Genomic DNA, 20,920 nt, shown 5'->3' with positions numbered 1-20,920 from the left:
CAGTATATAAGTTAATAATAACATCCCTGGTGGTCTAGAGCAGTATATAAATTAATAATAGCATCCCTGGTGGTCTAGGACTGTATATAAGTTAATAATAACATCCCTGGTGGTCTAGGACAGTAAATAAGTTAATAATAACATCCCTGGTGGTCTAGAACCGTATATGTAAGTTAATAACAATCCCTGGTGGTCTAGGACTGTATATACGTGAATAATAAAATTCCTGGTGGTCTAGGACTGTATATACGTGAATAATAACATTCCTGGTGGTCTAGGACTGTATATACGTTAATAATAACATCCCTGGTGGTCTAGAGCAGTATATATAAGTTAATAACAACAATCCCTGGTGGTCTAGGGCAGTATATAAGGTAATAATAACATTCCTGGTGGTCTAAGGCAGTATATAAGGTAATAATAACATCCCTGGTGGTCTAGGACTGTATATTAGTTAATAATAACATCCCTGGTGGTCTAGGACAGTACATAAGTTAATAATAACATACCTGGTGGTCTACGACAGTATATGAGTTAATAATAACATCCCTGGTGGTCTAGAGCAGTATATATAAGTTAATAACAACAATCCCTGGTGATCTAGGGCAGTATATAAGGTAATAATAACATCCCTGGTGGTCTAGGGCAGTATTTAAGTTAATAAAAACATCCCTGGTAGTCTAAGGCAGTATATAAGGTAATAATAACATCCCTGGTGGTCTAGGGCAGTACATAAGGTAATAATAACATCCCTGGTGGTCTAGGACAGTACATAGGTTAATAATAACATACCTGGTGGTCTAGGGCAGTACAGAGGTTGTTACATGTAGTAAACTATGGTCATGTGATGTTTTTCAGTAACTTACCTACCTTGAAGTTCCATCTTCTCTTCTTATCTTTTTGCAGGTAAAGACATCACCCCGAAGAAGAGCAGGTACGGACCGCGCCATCATGGCTGCCCCCACTCCTCCCCCCGGGCTGTATGGGCCGTGTCCTATTCTCACAGTCTCTTCTTTATATTCACCAGATCCTCAAAGCCGGTCACAGCAAATAATGAGAAGCCAGCGGTGGAGATGAAGGCGGGGGAGGCGTATTACGGTAAATCACCCAACCCCCACATTGTACATGGTATACCCCGAGCCACCAGGACCTCTACATCTAGAGATAGGAAAATCTATGCTGCTGTCTTGTCCTTCAGAGCTGCACTCACTATTCTGCTGTTACATCATGTCTTATTCTTCAGAGCTGCACTCACTATTCTGCTGTTACATCCTGTCTTATCCTCCAGAGCTGCACTCACTATTCTGCTGTTACATCAGGTCTTATTCTTCAGAGCTGCACTCACTATTCTGCTGTTACATCAGGTCTTATCCTCCAGAGCTGCACTCACTATTCTGCTGTTACATCGTGTCTTATCCTCCAGAGCTACACTCACTATTCTGCTGTTACATCATGTCTTACTGTAGTCACACCAAGAGCTGCAGTTGTAATTCTGCTGTTTGTTCAGCAAACACTACTGATAATACTTGTAGGTAGCCAACAGAATAGGGATTGCAGCTCTTGAGGTGAGTGAAGTAAGAGACATTTCCCATGCTCCCTGATGCTCCCCCCGCCCTCATTATTATGTGGAGTATATAGTACCACTACCTTAGTATTATGTGGAGTATATATAATACCACTCCCTCAGTATTATGTGGAGTATATATAGTACCACTACCTTAGTATTATGTGGAGTATATATAGTACCACTACCTTAGTATTATGTGGAGTATATATAGTACCACTACCTCAGTATTATGTGGAGTATATATAGTACCACTACCTTAGTATTATGTGGAGTATATATAGTACCACTACCTTAGTATTATGTGGAGTATATATACTACCACTACCTTAGTATTATGTGGAGTATACATAGTACCACTACCTTAGTATTATGTGGAGTATATATAGTACCACTACCTTAGTATTATGTGGAGTATATATAGTACCACTACCTTAGTATTATGTGGAGTATATAGTACCACTACCTTAGTATTATGTGGAGTATATATAGTACCACTACCTTAGTATTATGTGGAGTATATATAGTACCACTACCTTAGTATTATGTGGAGTATACATAGTACCACTACCTTAGTATTATGTGGAGTATATATAGTACCACTACCGTAGTATTATGTGGAGTATATAGTACCACTACCTTAGTATTATGTGGAGTTTATATATTACCACTACCTTAGTATTATGTGGAGTATATATAGTACCACTACCTTAGTATTATGTGGAGTATATATAGTACCACTACCTTAGTATTATGTGGAGTATATATAGTACCACTACCTTAGTATTATGTGGAGTATATATAGTACCACTACCTTAGTATTATGTGGAGTATATAGTACCACTACCTTAGTATTATGTGGAGTATATATTATACCACTCCCTCAGTATTATGTGGAGTATATAGTACCACTACCTTAGTATGTGGAGTATATATAGTACCACTACCTTAGTATTATGTGGAGTATATATAGTACCACTACCTTAGTATTATGTGGAGTATATATAGTACCACTACCTTAGTATTATGTGGAGTATATATAATACCACTCCCTCAGTATTATGTGGAGTATATAGTACCACTACCTTAGTATTATGTGGAGTATATTTAGTACCACTACCTTAGTATTATGTGGAGTATATATAGTACCACTACCTTAGTATTATGTGGAGTATATATAGTACCACTACCTTAGTATTATGTGGAGTATATATAGTACCACTACCTTAGTATTATGTGGAGTATATATAGTACCACTACCTCATTATTATTTGGAGTATACATAGTACCACTACCTTAGTATTATGTGGAGTATATATAGTACCACTACCTTAGTATTATGTGGAGTATATATAGTACCACTACCTTAGTATTATGTGGAGTATACATAGTACCACTACCTTAGTATTATGTGGAGTATATATAGTACCACTACCTTAGTATTATGTGGAGTATACATAGTACCACTACCTTAGTATTATGTGGAGTATATATAGTACCACTACCTTAGTATTATGTGGAGTATATATAGTACCACTACCTTAGTATTATGTGGAGTATACATAGTACCACTACCTTAGTATTATGTGGAGTATATATAGTACCACTACCTTAGTATTATGTGGAGTATACATAGTACCACTACCTTAGTATTATGTGGAGTATATATAGTACCACTACCTTAGTATTATGTGGAGTATATATAGTACCACTACCTTAGTATTATGTGGAGTATATATAGTACCACTACCTTAGTATTATGTGGAGTATATATAGTACCACTACCTTAGTATTATGTGGAGTATATATAGTACCACTACCTTAGTATTATGTGGAGTATACATAGTACCACTACCTTAGTATTATGTGGAGTATATATAGTACCACTACCTTAGTATTATGTGGAGTATATATAGTACCACTACCTTAGTATTATGTGGAGTATACATAGTACCACTACCTTAGTATTATGTGGAGTATATATAGTACCACTACCTTAGTATTATGTGGAGTATATATAGTACCACTACCTTAGTATTATGTGGAGTATATATAGTACCACTACCTTAGTATTATGTGGAGTATATATAGTACCACTACCTTAGTATTATGTAGAGTATATATAGTACCACTACCTTAGTATTATGTGGAGTATATATAATACCACTACCTTAGTATTATGTGGAGTATATATAGTACCACTACCTTAGTATTATGTGGAGTATATATAGTACCACTACCTCATTATTATGTGGAGTATATAGTACCACTACCTTAGTATTATGTGGAGTATATAGTACCACTACTTTAGTATTATGTGGAGTATATATAGTACCACTACCTTAGTATTATGTGGAGTATATATAGTACCACTACCGTAGTATTATGTGGAGTATACATAGTACCACTACCTTAGTATTATGTGGAGTATACATAGTACCACTACCTTAGTATTATGTGGAGTATATATAGTACCACTACCGTAGTATTATGTGGAGTATATAGTACCACTACCTTAGTATTATGTGGAGTATATAGTACCACTACTTTAGTATTATGTGGAGTATATATCGTACCACTACCTTAGTATTATGTGGAGTATACATAGTACCACTACCTTAGTATTATGTGGAGTATATATAGTACCACTACCGTAGTATTATGTGGAGTATATATAGTACCACTACCTTAGTATTATGTGGAGTATATATAATACCACTCCCTCAGTATTATGTGGAGTATATAGTACCACTACCTTAGTATTATGTGGAGTATATATAGTACCACTACCTTAGTATTATGTGGAGTATATATAGTACCACTACCTTAGTATTATGTGGAGTATATATAGTACCACTACCTTAGTATTATGTGGAGTATATATAGTACCACTACCTTAGTATTATGTGGAGTATATAAAATACCACTACCTTAGTATTATGTGGAGTATATATAGTACCACTACCTTAGTATTATGTGGAGTATATATAGTACCACTACCTTAGTATTATGTGGAGTATATATAGTACCACTACCTCATTATTATGTGGAGTATATATAGTACCACTACCTTAGTATTATGTGGAGTATATATAGTACCACTACCTTAGTATTATGTGGAGTATATATAATACCACTACCTTAGTATTATGTGGAGTATATATAGTACCACTACCTTAGTATTATGTGGAGTATATATAGTACCACTACCTCATTATTATGTGGAGTATATAGTACCACTACCTTAGTATTATGTGGAGTATATAGTACCACTACTTTAGTATTATGTGGAGTATATATAGTACCACTACCTTAGTATTATGTGGAGTATATATAGTACCACTACCGTAGTATTATGTGGAGTATACATAGTACCACTACCTTAGTATTATGTGGAGTATACATAGTACCACTACCTTAGTATTATGTGGAGTATATATAGTACCACTACCGTAGTATTATGTGGAGTATATAGTACCACTACCTTAGTATTATGTGGAGTATATAGTACCACTACTTTAGTATTATGTGGAGTATATATCGTACCACTACCTTAGTATTATGTGGAGTATACATAGTACCACTACCTTAGTATTATGTGGAGTATATATAGTACCACTACCGTAGTATTATGTGGAGTATATATAGTACCACTACCTTAGTATTATGTGGAGTATATATAATACCACTCCCTCAGTATTATGTGGAGTATATAGTACCACTACCTTAGTATTATGTGGAGTATATATAGTACCACTACCTTAGTATTATGTGGAGTATATATAGTACCACTACCTTAGTATTATGTGGAGTATATATAGTACCACTACCTTAGTATTATGTGGAGTATATATAGTACCACTACCTTAGTATTATGTGGAGTATATAAAATACCACTACCTTAGTATTATGTGGAGTATATATAGTACCACTACCTTAGTATTATGTGGAGTATATATAGTACCACTACCTTAGTATTATGTGGAGTATATATAGTACCACTACCTCATTATTATGTGGAGTATACATAGTACCACTACCTTAGTATTATGTGGAGTATATATAGTACCACTACCTTAGTATTATGTGGAGTATATATAGTACCACTACCTTAGTATTATGTGAAGTATACATAGTACCACTACCTTAGTATTATGTGGAGTATATATAGTACCACTACCGTAGTATTATGTGGAGTATATAGTACCACTACCTTAGTATTATGTGGAGTTTATATATTACCACTACCTTAGTATTATGTGGAGTATATATAGTACCACTACCTTAGTATTATGTGGAGTATATATAGTACCACTACCTTAGTATTATGTGGAGTATATATAGTACCACTACCTTAGTATTATGTGGAGTATATATAGTACCACTACCTTAGTATTATGTGGAGTATATAGTACCACTACCTTAGTATTATGTGGAGTATATATTATACCACTCCCTCAGTATTATGTGGAGTATATAGTACCACTACCTTAGTATTATGTGGAGTATATATAGTACCACTACCTTAGTATTATGTGGAGTATATATAGTACCACTACCTTAGTATTATGTGGAGTATATATAGTACCACTACCTTAGTATTATGTGGAGTATATATAATACCACTCCCTCAGTATTATGTGGAGTATATATAATACCACTACCTTAGTATTATGTGGAGTATATTTAGTACCACTACCTTAGTATTATGTGGAGTATATATAGTACCACTACCTTAGTATTATGTGGAGTATATATAGTACCACTACCTTAGTATTATGTGGAGTATATATAGTACCACTACCTTAGTATTATGTGGAGTATATATAGTACCACTACCTCATTATTATTTGGAGTATACATAGTACCACTACCTTAGTATTATGTGGAGTATATATAGTACCACTACCTTAGTATTATGTGGAGTATATATAGTACCACTACCTTAGTATTATGTGGAGTATACATAGTACCACTACCTTAGTATTATGTGGAGTATATATAGTACCACTACCTTAGTATTATGTGGAGTATACATAGTACCACTACCTTAGTATTATGTGGAGTATATATAGTACCACTACCTTAGTATTATGTGGAGTATACATAGTACCACTACCTTAGTATTATGTGGAGTATATATAGTACCACTACCTTAGTATTATGTGGAGTATATATAGTACCACTACTTTAGTATTATGTGGAGTATATATAGTACCACTACCTTAGTATTATGTGGAGTATATATAGTACCACTACCTTAGTATTATGTGGAGTATATATAGTACCACTACCTTAGTATTATGTGGAGTATATATAGTACCACTACCTTAGTATTATGTAGAGTATATATAGTACCACTACCTTAGTATTATGTGGAGTATATATAATACCACTACCTTAGTATTATGTGGAGTATATATAGTACCACTACCTTAGTATTATGTGGAGTATATATAGTACCACTACCTCATTATTATGTGGAGTATATAGTACCACTACCTTAGTATTATGTGGAGTATATAGTACCACTACTTTAGTATTATGTGGAGTATATATAGTACCACTACCTTAGTATTATGTGGAGTATATATAGTACCACTACCGTAGTATTATGTGGAGTATACATAGTACCACTACCTTAGTATTATGTGGAGTATACATAGTACCACTACCTTAGTATTATGTGGAGTATATATAGTACCACTACCGTAGTATTATGTGGAGTATATAGTACCACTACCTTAGTATTATGTGGAGTATATAGTACCACTACTTTAGTATTATGTGGAGTATATATCGTACCACTACCTTAGTATTATGTGGAGTATACATAGTACCACTACCTTAGTATTATGTGGAGTATATATAGTACCACTACCGTAGTATTATGTGGAGAATATAGTACCACTAACTTAGTATTATGTGGAGTATATATAATACCACTCCCTCAGTATTATGTGGAGTATATAGTACCACTACCTTAGTATTATGTGGAGTATATATAGTACCACTACCTTAGTATTATGTGGAGTATATATAGTACCACTACCTTAGTATTATGTGGAGTATATATAGTACCACTACCTTAGTATTATGTGGAGTATATATAGTACCACTACCTTAGTATTATGTGGAGTATATAAAATACCACTACCTTAGTATTATGTGGAGTATATATAGTACCACTACCTTAGTATTATGTGGAGTATATATAGTACCACTACCTTAGTATTATGTGGAGTATATATAGTACCACTACCTCATTATTATGTGGAGTATACATAGTACCACTACCTTAGTATTATGTGGAGTATATATAGTACCACTACCTTAGTATTATGTGGAGTATATATAGTACCACTACCTTAGTATTATGTGGAGTATACATAGTACCACTACCTTAGTATTATGTGGAGTATATATAGTACCACTACCTTAGTATTATGTGGAGTATACATAGTACCACTACCTTAGTATTATGTGGAGTATATATAGTACCACTACCTTAGTATTATGTGGAGTATATATAGTACCACTACTTTAGTATTATGTGGAGTATATATAGTACCACTACCTCATTATTATGTGGAGTATATAGTACCACTACCTTAGTATTATGTGGAGTATATAGTACCACTACTTTAGTATTATGTGGAGTATACATAGTACCACTACCTTAGTATTATGTGGAGTATATATAGTACCACTACCGTAGTATTATGTGAAGTATATATAGTACCTCTACCTTAGTATTATGTGGAGTATATAGTACCACTACTTTAGTATTATGTGGAGTATAAATAGTACCACTACCTTAGTATTATGTGGATTATATATAGTACCACTACCGTAGTATTATGTGGAGTATATATAGTACCACTACCTTAGTATTATGTGGAGTATATATAGTACCACTACCTTAGTATTATGTGGAGTATATATACTACCACTACCTTAGTATTATGTGGAGTATATATAGTACCACTACCTTAGTATTATGTGGAGTATATATAGTACCACTACCGTAGTATTATGTGGAGTATATAGTACCACTACCTTAGTATTATGTGGAGTATATATAGTACCACTACCTTAGTATTATGTGGAGTATATATACTACCACTACCTTAGTATTATGTGGAGTATATATAATACCACTACCTTAGTATTATGTGGAGTATATATAGTACCACTACCATAGTATTATGTGGAGTATATATAGTACCACTACCTTAGTATTATGTGCAGTATATATAATACCACTACCTTAGTATTATGTGGAGTATATATAATACCACTACCTTAGTATTATGTGGAGTATATATAGTACCACTACCTTAGTATTATGTAGAGTATATATAGTACCACTACCGTAGTATTATGTGGAGTATATATAATACCACTACCTTAGTATTATGTGGAGTATATATAGTACCACTACCTTAGTATTATGTGGAGTATACATAGTACCACTACCTTAGTATTATGTGGAGTATATATAGTACCACTACCTTAGTATTATGTGGAGTATATATAGTACCACTACCTTAGTATTATGTGGAGTATATATAGTACCACTACCTTAGTATTATGCGTAGTATACATAGTACCACTACCTTAGTATTATGTGGAGTATATAGTACCACTACCTTAGAATTATGTGGATTATATATAGTACCACTACCTTAGTATTATGTGGAGTATATAGTACCACTACCTTAGTATTATGTGGAGTATATAGTACCACTACCTTAGTATTATGTGGAGTATACATAGTACCACTACCTTAGTATTATGTGGAGTATATATAGTACCACTACCTTAGTATTATGTGGAGTATATAGTACCACTACCTTAGTATTATGTGGAGTATACATAGTACCACTACCTTAGTATTATGTGGAGTATATATAGTACCACTACCGTAGTATTATGTGGAGAATATAGTACCACTACCTTAGTATTATGTGGAGTATACATAGTACCACTACCTTAGTATTATGTGGAGTATATATAGTACCACTACCGTAGTATTATGTGGAGTATATATAGTACCACTACCTTAGTATTATGTGGAGTATACATAGTACCACTACCTTAGTATTATGTGGAGTATATATAGTACCACTACCTTAGTATTATGTGGAGTATATAGTACCACTACCGTAGTATTATGTGGAGTATATATAGTACCACTACCTTAGTATTATGTGGAGTATATATAGTACCACTACCTTAGTATTATGTGGAGTATATATAGTACCACTACCTCATTATTATGTGGAGTATATATAATACCACTACCTTAGTATTATGTGGAGTATATAGTACCACTACCTTAGTATTATGTGGAGTATATAGTACCACTACCGTAGTATTATGTGGAGTATATATAGTACCACTACCTTAGTATTATGTGGAGTATATATAGTACCACTACCTTAGTATTATGTGGAGTATATATAATACCACTACCTTAGTATTATGTGGAGTATATATAGTACCACTACCTTAGTATTATGTGGAGTATATATAGTACCACTACCTTAGTATTATGTGGAGTATATATAATACCACTACCTTAGTATTATGTGGAGTATATATAGTACCACTACCTTAGTATTATGTGGAGTATACATAGTACCACTACCTTAGTATTATGTGGAGTATATATAGTACCACTACCTTAGTATTATGTGGAGTATATAGTACCACTACCTTAGTATTATGTGGAGTTTATATATTACCACTACCTTAGTATTATGTGGAGTATATATAGTACCACTACCTTAGTATTATGTGGAGTATATATAGTACCACTACCTTAGTATTATGTGGAGTATATAGTACCACTACCTTAGTATTATGTGGAGTATATATATTACCACTACCTTAGTATTATGTGGAGTATATATAGTACCACTACCTTAGTATTATGTGGAGTATATATAATACCACTACCTTAGTATTATGTGGAGTATATATAGTACCACTACCTTAGTATTATGTGGAGTATATATTACCACTACCTTAGTATTATGTGGAGTATATATAGTACCACTACCTTAGTATTATGTGGAGTATATATAGTACCACTACCTTAGTATTATGTGGAGTATATATAATACCACTACCTTAGTATTATGTGGAGTATATATAGTACCACTACCTTAGTATTATGTGGAGTATATATTACCACTACCTTAGTATTATGTGGAGTATATATAGTACCACTACCTTAGTATTATGTGGAGTATATATAGTACCACTACCTTAGTATTATGTGGAGTATATATAGTACCACTACCTTAGTATTATGTGGAGTATATATTACCACTACCTTAGTATTATGTGGAGTATATATAGTACCACTACCTTAGTATTATGTGGAGTATATATAGTACCACTACCTTAGTATTATGTGGAGTATATATAGTACCACTACCTTAGTATTATGTGGAGTATATATAGTACCACTACCTTAGTATTATGTGGAGTATATATAGTACCACTACCTCATTATTATGTGGAGTATATATAGTACCACTACCTTAGTATTATGTGGAGTATATATTACCACTACCTTAGTATTATGTGGAGTATATATAGTACCACTACCTTAGTATTATGTGGAGTATATATAGTACCACTACCTTAGTATTATGTGGAGTATATATAGTACCTCCCTGTGTCATGTGACTTTTTTTTATCTGATAACAGGAAACGTGAAGAACGAGGATGAGCTCCACATTCTGAGAACAGGAGAAGAGAGTCCAGGTGAGTGGAGGATGGGGGGAGAAGTCCTGAGCTCATAGAGCATTATATGACTGTGTGCATTATGTACAGGAAACACCCAGCAGAACCACCAGGAGGAGCAGACAGAAGCCAACGGGGACAGAGCAGACACCCCCCCAGGTGACCACAAAAATGGTGTGTACTGTACAGGAGACTGCACTGCATACTGCACATCAGTGTATACTGCACATCAGTGTATACTGCACATCACTATATATACTGCACATCACTGTATATACTGCACATCAGGGTATATACTGAACATCACTGCATACTGCACATCATTGTATATATTGCACATCATTGTATATACTGCACATCACTGTATATACTGCACATCATTGTATATACTGCACATCAGTGTATATACTGCACATCACTGCATACTGCACATCACTGTATACTGCACATCACTATATATACTGCACATCATTGTATATACTGCACATCAGTGTATATACTTCACATCACTGTATACTGCACATCAGTGTATACTGTACATCACTGTATACTGCACATCACTGTATATATTGCACATCACTATATATACTGCACATCACTGTATACTGCACATCACTGTATATACTGCACATCACTGTATATACTGCACATCACTATATATACTGCACATCACTGTATATACTGCACATCACTGTATATACTGCACATCAGTGTATACTGCACATCAGCGTATACTGCACATCACTATATATACTGCACATCACTGTATATACTGCACATCAGGGTATATACTGAACCTCACTGCATACTGCACATCACTGTATATACTGCAAATCATTGTATATACTGCACATCACTGCATACTGCACATCACTATATATACTGCACATCACTGTATATACTGCACATCACTATATATACTGCACACCACTGTATATACTGCACATCAGTGTATATACTGCACATCACTGCATACTGCACATCACTGCATACTGCACATCACTATATATACTGCACATCATTGTATATACTGCACATCAGTGTTATATACTTCACATCACTGTATACTGCACATCACTGTACATCACTGCACATCACTGTATACTGCACATCACTGTATATATTGCACATCACTATATATACTGCACATCACTGTATACTGCACATCACTGTATATACTGCACATCACTGTATACTGCACATCACTATATATACTGCACATCACTGTATACTGCACATCACTGTATATACTGCACATCACTGTATACTGCACATCACTGTATATACTGCACATCACTGTATACTGAACATCACTGTATACTGCACATCACTATATATACTGCACATCACTGTATACTGTACATCACTATATATACTGCACATCACTGTATAAACTGCACATCACTATATACTGCACATCACTGTATACTGCGCATCACTATACATACTGCACATCACTGTATACTGCTCAACACTGTATACTGCACATCTCTATATGTACTGCACAACACTGTATACTGCACATCACTGTATACTGCACATCACTGTATATACTACACATCACTGTATATACTGCACATCACTGTATACTGCACATCACTGTATATACTGCACATCACTGTATACTGCACATCACTGTATACTGCACATCACTATATATACTGCACATCACTATATATACTGCACATCACTGTATACTGCACATCACTGTATATACTGCACATCACTGTATATAATGCACATCTCTATATATACTGCACATCACTGTATACTGCACATCACTGTATATACTGCACATCACTGTATATACTGCACATCACTGTATACTGCACATCACTGTACTGCACATCACTGTATATACTGCACATCACTGTATATACTGCACATCACTGTATATACTGCACATCACTGTATATACTGCACATCAGTGTATATACTGCACATCACTGTATACTGCACATCACTATATATACTGCACATCACTGTATACTGCAAATCACACAACACTGTATTGACTGTACATTGTATAGAGGATATATTATATACTGTACACCAGGATACATTGTATAAAGGATATATTATATACTGTACACCAGGATACATTGTATAGAGGATATATTATATACCGTACACCAGGATACATTGTATAGAGGATATATTATATACTGTACACCAGGATACATTGTATAGGAGGATATATTATATACTGTACACCAGGATACATCGTATAGAGGATATATTATATACTGTACACCAGGATACATTGTATAGAGGATATATTATATACTGTACACCAGGATACATTGTATAGAGGATATATTATATACTGTACACCAGGATACATTGTATAGAGGATATATTATATACTGTACACCAGGATACATTGTATAGAGGATATATTATATACTGTACACCAGGATACATTGTATAGAGGATATATTATATACTGTACACCAGGAATACATTGTATAGAGGATATATTATATACTGTACAACCAGGATACATTGTATAGAGGATATATTATATACTGTACACCAGGATACATTGTATAGAGGATATATTATATACTGTACACCAGGATACATTGTATAGAGGATATATTATATACTGTACACCAGGATACATTGTATAGAGGATATATTATATACTGTACACCAGGATACATTGTATAGAGGATATATTATATACTGTACACCAGGATACATTGTATAGAGGATATATTATATACCGTACACCAGGATACATTGTATAGAAGATATATTATATACTGTACACCGGGATACATTGTATAGATGATATATTATATACTGTACACCAGGATACATTGTATAGAGGATATATTATATACTGTAACACCAGGGATACATTGTATAGAGGATATATTATATACTGTACACCAGGATACATTGTATAGAGGATATATTATATACTGTACACCAGGATACATTGTATAGAGGATATATTATATACTGTACATCCAGGATACATTGTATAGAGGATATTATTATTACTGTACACCAGGATACATTGTATAGGAGGATATATTATATACCGTACACCAGGATACATTGTATAGAGGATATATTATATACCGTACACCAGGATACATTGTATAGAGGATATATTATATACCGTACACCAGGATACATTGTATAGAGGATATATTATATACTGTACACCAGGATACATTGTATAGAGGATATATTATATACTGTACACCAGGATACATTGTATAGAGGATATATTATATACTGTACACCAGGATACATTGTATAGAGGATACATTATATACCGTACACCAGGATACATTGTATAGAGGATATATTATATACTGTACACCAGGATACATTGTATAGAGGATATATTATATACCGTACACCAGGATACATTGTATAGAGGATATATTATATACTGTACACCAGGATACATTGTATAGAGGATATATTATATACCGTACACCAGGATACATTGTATAGAGGATATATTATATACCGTACACCAGGATACATTGTATAGAGGATATATTATATACTGTACACCAGGATACATTGTATAGAGGATATATTATATACCGTACACCAGGATACATTTGTATAGAGGATATATTATATACTGTACACCAGGATACATTGTATAGAGGATATATTATATACTGTACACCAGGATACATTGTATAGAGGATATCTTATATACTGTACACCAGGATACATTGTATAGAGGATATATTATATACTGTACACCAGGATACATTGTATAGGAGGATATATTATATACTGTACACCAGGATACATTGTATAGAGGATATATTATATACCGTACACCAGGATACATTGTATAGGAGGATATATTATATAACCGTTATACCAGGATACATTGTATAGAGGATATATTATATACTGTACACCAGGATACATTGTATAGAGGATATATTATATACCGTACACCAGGATACATTGTATAGAGGATATATTTATATACTGTACACCAGGATACATTGTATAGAGGATATATTATATACCGTACACCAGGATACATTGTATAGAGGATATATTATATACCGTACACCAGGATACATTGTATAGAGGATATATTATATGCCGTACACCAGGATACATTGTATAGAGGATATATTATATGCCGTACACCAGGATACATTGTATAGAGGATATATTATATGCCGTACACCAGGATACATTGTATAGAGGATATATTATATACCGTACACCAGGATACATTGTATAGAGGATATATTATATACTGTACACCAGGATACATTGTATAGAGGATATATTATATACTGTACACCGGGATACATTGTATAGAGGATATATTATATACCGTACACCAGGATACATTGTATAGAGGATATATTATATACCGTACACCAGGATACATTGTATAGAGGATATATTATATACCGTACACCAGGATACATTGTATAGAGGATATATTATATACTGTACACCAGGATACATTGTATAGAGGATATATTATATACCGTACACCAGGATACATTGTATAGAGGATATATTATATACCATACACCAGGATACATTGTATAGAAGATATATTATATACCGTACACCAGGATACATTGTATAGGAGGATATATTATATACCGTACACCAGGATACATTGTATAGAGGATATATTATATACTGTACACCAGGATACATTGTATAGAGGATATATTATATACTGTACACCAGGATACATTGTATAGAGGATATATTATATACTGTACACCAGGATACATTGTATAGAGGATATATTATATACTGTACACCAGGATACATTGTATAGAGGATATATTATATGCCGTACACCGGGATACATTGTATAGAGGATATATTATATACTGTACACCAGGATACATTGTATAGAGGATATATTATATACTGTACACCAGGATACATTGTATAGAGGATATATTATATACTGTACACCAGGATACATTGTATAGAGGATATATTATATACTGTACACCAGGATACATTGTATAGAGGATATATTATATACTGTACACCGGGATACATTGTATAGAGGATATATTATATACTGTACACCGGGATACATTGTATAGAGGATATATTATATACTGTACACCAGGATACATTGTATAGAGGATATATTATATACTGTACACCAGGATACATTGTATAGAGGATATATTATATACTGTACACCAGGATACATTGTATAGAGGATATATTATATATACTGTACACCAGGATACATTGTATAGAGGATATATTATATACTGTACACCAGGATACATTGTATAGAGGATATATTATATACTGTACGCCGGGATACATTGTATAGAGGATATATTATATACTGTACACCAGGATACATTGTATAGGAGGATATATTATATACTGTACACCGGGATACATTGTATAGAGGATATATTATATACTGTACACCGGGATACATTGTATAGAGGATATATTATATACTGTACACCAGGATACATTGTATAGAGGATATATTATATACCGTATACCAGGATACATTGTATAGAGGATATATTATATACCGTACACCAGAATACATTGTATAGAGGATATATTATATACCTGTACACCAGGATACATTGTATAGGAGATATATTATATACTGTACACCAGGATACATTGTATAGAGGATATATTATATACTGTACACCAGGATACATTGTATAGAGGATATATTATATACTGTACACCAGGATACATTGTATAGGAGGATATATTATATACTGTACACCAGGATACATTGTATAGAGGATATATTATATACTGTACACCAGGATACATTGTATAGAGGATATATTATATACTGTACACCAGGGTACATTGTATAGAGGATATATTATATACTGTACACCAGGATACATTGTATAGGAGGATATATTATATACCGTACACCAGGATACATTGTATAGAGGATATATTATATACCGTACACCAGGATACATTGTATAGAGGATATATTATATACTGTACACCAGGATACATTGTATAGAGGATATATTATATACCGTACACCAGGATACATTGTATAGAGGATATATTATATACTGTACACCAGGATACATTGTATAGAGGATATATTATATACTGTACACCAGGATACATTGTATAGAGGATATATTATATACTGTACACCAGGATACATTGTATAGAGGATATATTATATACTGTACACCAGGATACATTGTATAGGAGGATATATTATATACTGTACACCAGGATACATTGTATAGAGGATATTATATTACTGTACACCAGGATACATTGTATAGAGGATATATTATATACTGTACACCGGGATACATTGTATAGAGGATATATTATATACCGTATACCAGGATACATTGTATAGAGGATATATTATATACCGTACACCATGATACATTGTATAGAGGATATATTATATACTGTACACCAGGATACATTGTATAGAGGATATATTATATACCGTACACCAGGATACATTGTATAGAGGATATATTATATACCGTACACCAGGATACATTGTATAGAGGATATATTATATTACCGTACACCAGGATACATTGTATAGGAGGATATATTATATACTGTACACCAGGATACATTGTATAGAGGATATATTATATACTGTACACCAGGATACATTGTATAGAGGATATATTATATACTGTACACCAGGATACATTGTATAGAGGATATATTATATACCTGTACACCAGGATACATTGTATAGAGGATATATTATATACCGTACACCAGGATACATTGTATAGAGGATATATTATATACCGTACACCAGGATACATTGTATAGAGGATATATTATATACTGTACACCAGGATACATTGTATAGAGGATATATTATATACTGTACACCAGGATACATTGTATAGAGGGATATATTATATACTGTACATCAGGATACATTGTATAGAGGTTATATTATATACCGTACACCAGGATACATTGTATAGAGGATATATTATATACCGTACACCAGGATACATTGTATAGAGGATATATTATATACCGTACACCAGGATACATTGTATAGAGGATATATTATATACCGTACACCAGGATACATTGTATAGAGGATATATTATATGCTGTACACCAGGATACATTGTATAGAGGATATATTATATACTGTACACCAGGATACATTGTATAGAGGATATATTATATTCTGTACACCAGGATACATTGTATAGGAGGATATATTATATACCGTACACCAGGATACATTGTATAGAGGATATATTATATACTGTACACCAGGATACATTGTATAGAGGATATATTATATACTGTACACCAGGATACATTGTATAGAGGATATATTATATACCGTACACCAGGATACATTGTATAGAGGATATATTATATACCGTACACCAGGATACATTGTATAGAGGATATATTATATGCTGTACACCAGGATACATTGTATAGAGGATATATTATATACTGTACACCAGGATACATTGTATAGAGGATATATTATATACTGTACACCAGGATACATTGTATAGAGGATATATTATACACTGTACACCAGGATACATTGTATAGGAGGATATATTATATACTGTACACCAGGATACATTGTATAGAGGATATATTATATACTGTACACCGGGATACATTGTATACAGGATATATTATATACCGTACACCGGGATACATTGTATAGAGGATATATTATATACTGTACACCAGGATACATTGTATAGAGGATATATTATATACTGTACACCAGGATACATTGTATAGAGGATATATTATATTACTGTACACCAGGATACATTGTATAGGAGGATATATTATATACTGTACACCAGGATACATTGTATAGAGGATATATTATATACTGTACACCGGGATACATTGTATACAGGATATATTATATACCGTACACCGGGATACATTGTATAGAGGATATATTATATACTGTACACCAGGATACATTGTATAGAGGATATATTATATACTGTACACCAGGATACATTGTATAGAGGATATATTATATACTGTACACCAGGATACATTGTATAGGAGGATATATTATATACTGTACACCAGGATACATTGTATAGAGGGATATATTATATACTGTACACCAGGATACATTGTATAGAGGATATATTATATACTGTACACCAGGATACATTGTATAGAGGATATATTATATACTGTACACCAGGATACATTGTATAGAGGATATATTATACACTGTACACCAGGATACATTGTATAGAGGATATATTATATACTGTACACCAGGATTACATTGTATAGAGATATATTATATACTGTACACCAGGATACATTGTATAGAGGATATATTATATACCTGTATACCAGGATACATCGTATAGAGGATATATTATATACTGTACACCAGGATACATTGTATAGGAGGATATATTATATACTGTACACCAGGATACATTGTATAGAGGATATATTATATACTGTACACCAGGATACATTGTATAGAGGATATATTATATACTGTACACCAGGATACATTGTATAGAGGATATATTATATTACTGTACACCAGGATACATTGTATAGAGGATATATTATATACTGTACACCAGGATACATTGTATAGAGGATATATTATATACTGTACACCAGGATACATTGTATAGAGGATATATTATATACTGTACACCAGGATACATTGTATAGAGGATATATTATATACTGTACACCAGGATACATTGTATAGAGGATATATTATATATACTGTACACCAGGATACATTGTATAGAGGATATATTATATACTGTACACCAGGATACATTGTATAGAGGATATATTATATACTGTACACCAGGATACATTGTATAGAGGATATATTATATACTGTACACCAGGATACATTGTATAGAGGATATATTATATACTGTACACCAGGATACATTGTATAGAGGATATATTATATACTGTACACCAGGATACATTGTATAGAGGATATATTATATACTGTACACCAGGATACATTGTATAGAGGATATATTATATACTGTACACCAGGGATACATTGTATAGAGGATATATTATATACTGTACACCAGGATACATTGTATAGAGGATATATTATATACTGTACACCAGGATACATTGTATAGAGGATATATTATATACTGTACACCAGGATACATTGTATAGAGGATATATTATATACTGTACACCAGGATACATTGTATAGAGGAATATATTATATATACTGTACACCAGGATACATTGTATAGAGGATATATTATATACTGTACACCAGGATACATTGTATAGAGGATATATTATATACTGTACACCAGGATACATTGTATAGAGGATATATTATATACTGTACACCAGGATACATTGTATAGAGGATATATTATATACTGTACACCAGGGATACATGTATAGAGGATATATTATATACTGTACACCAGGATACATTGTATAGAGGATATATTATATACTGTACACCAGGATACATTGTATAGAGGAGATATATTATATACTGTACACCAGGATACATTGTATAGAGGATATATTATTATACTGTACACCGGGATACATTGTATACAGGAT

General features: G+C 33.0%; 1 protein-coding gene across 12 annotated transcripts in view; it reads left to right on the top strand.

Moving 5' to 3' along the window:
• Positions 1–20,920, top strand: part of LOC130297385 (platelet endothelial cell adhesion molecule-like) — a 385,117-nt gene that overhangs the window by 286,179 nt on the left and 78,018 nt on the right. For 8 of the 12 annotated variants that reach the window (XR_008849503.1, XM_056549812.1, XM_056549810.1 and 5 more), the window contains 4 exons: positions 907–934; positions 1,028–1,098; positions 11,288–11,344; positions 11,414–11,497. Coding sequence is in view for 10 of the 12 variants with exons in the window: in XM_056549812.1 (XP_056405787.1) it covers positions 907–934; positions 1,028–1,098; positions 11,288–11,344; positions 11,414–11,497 (240 nt within the window). In the remaining 2 variants the exon portion in view is untranslated. The remainder of the gene's footprint in view (positions 1–906; positions 935–1,027; positions 1,099–11,287; positions 11,345–11,413; positions 11,498–20,920) is intronic. The other 4 variants (XR_008849504.1, XM_056549808.1, XM_056549814.1 and 1 more) reach the window with 1 other exon arrangement.

This window comes from Hyla sarda, chromosome 13, assembly GCF_029499605.1.
Source record: "Hyla sarda isolate aHylSar1 chromosome 13, aHylSar1.hap1, whole genome shotgun sequence".
NCBI lineage: Eukaryota > Metazoa > Chordata > Amphibia > Anura > Hylidae > Hyla > Hyla sarda.
Note: the sequence above shows the minus strand (reverse complement) of the source record. Positions and strands in the feature narration are given on the sequence as shown.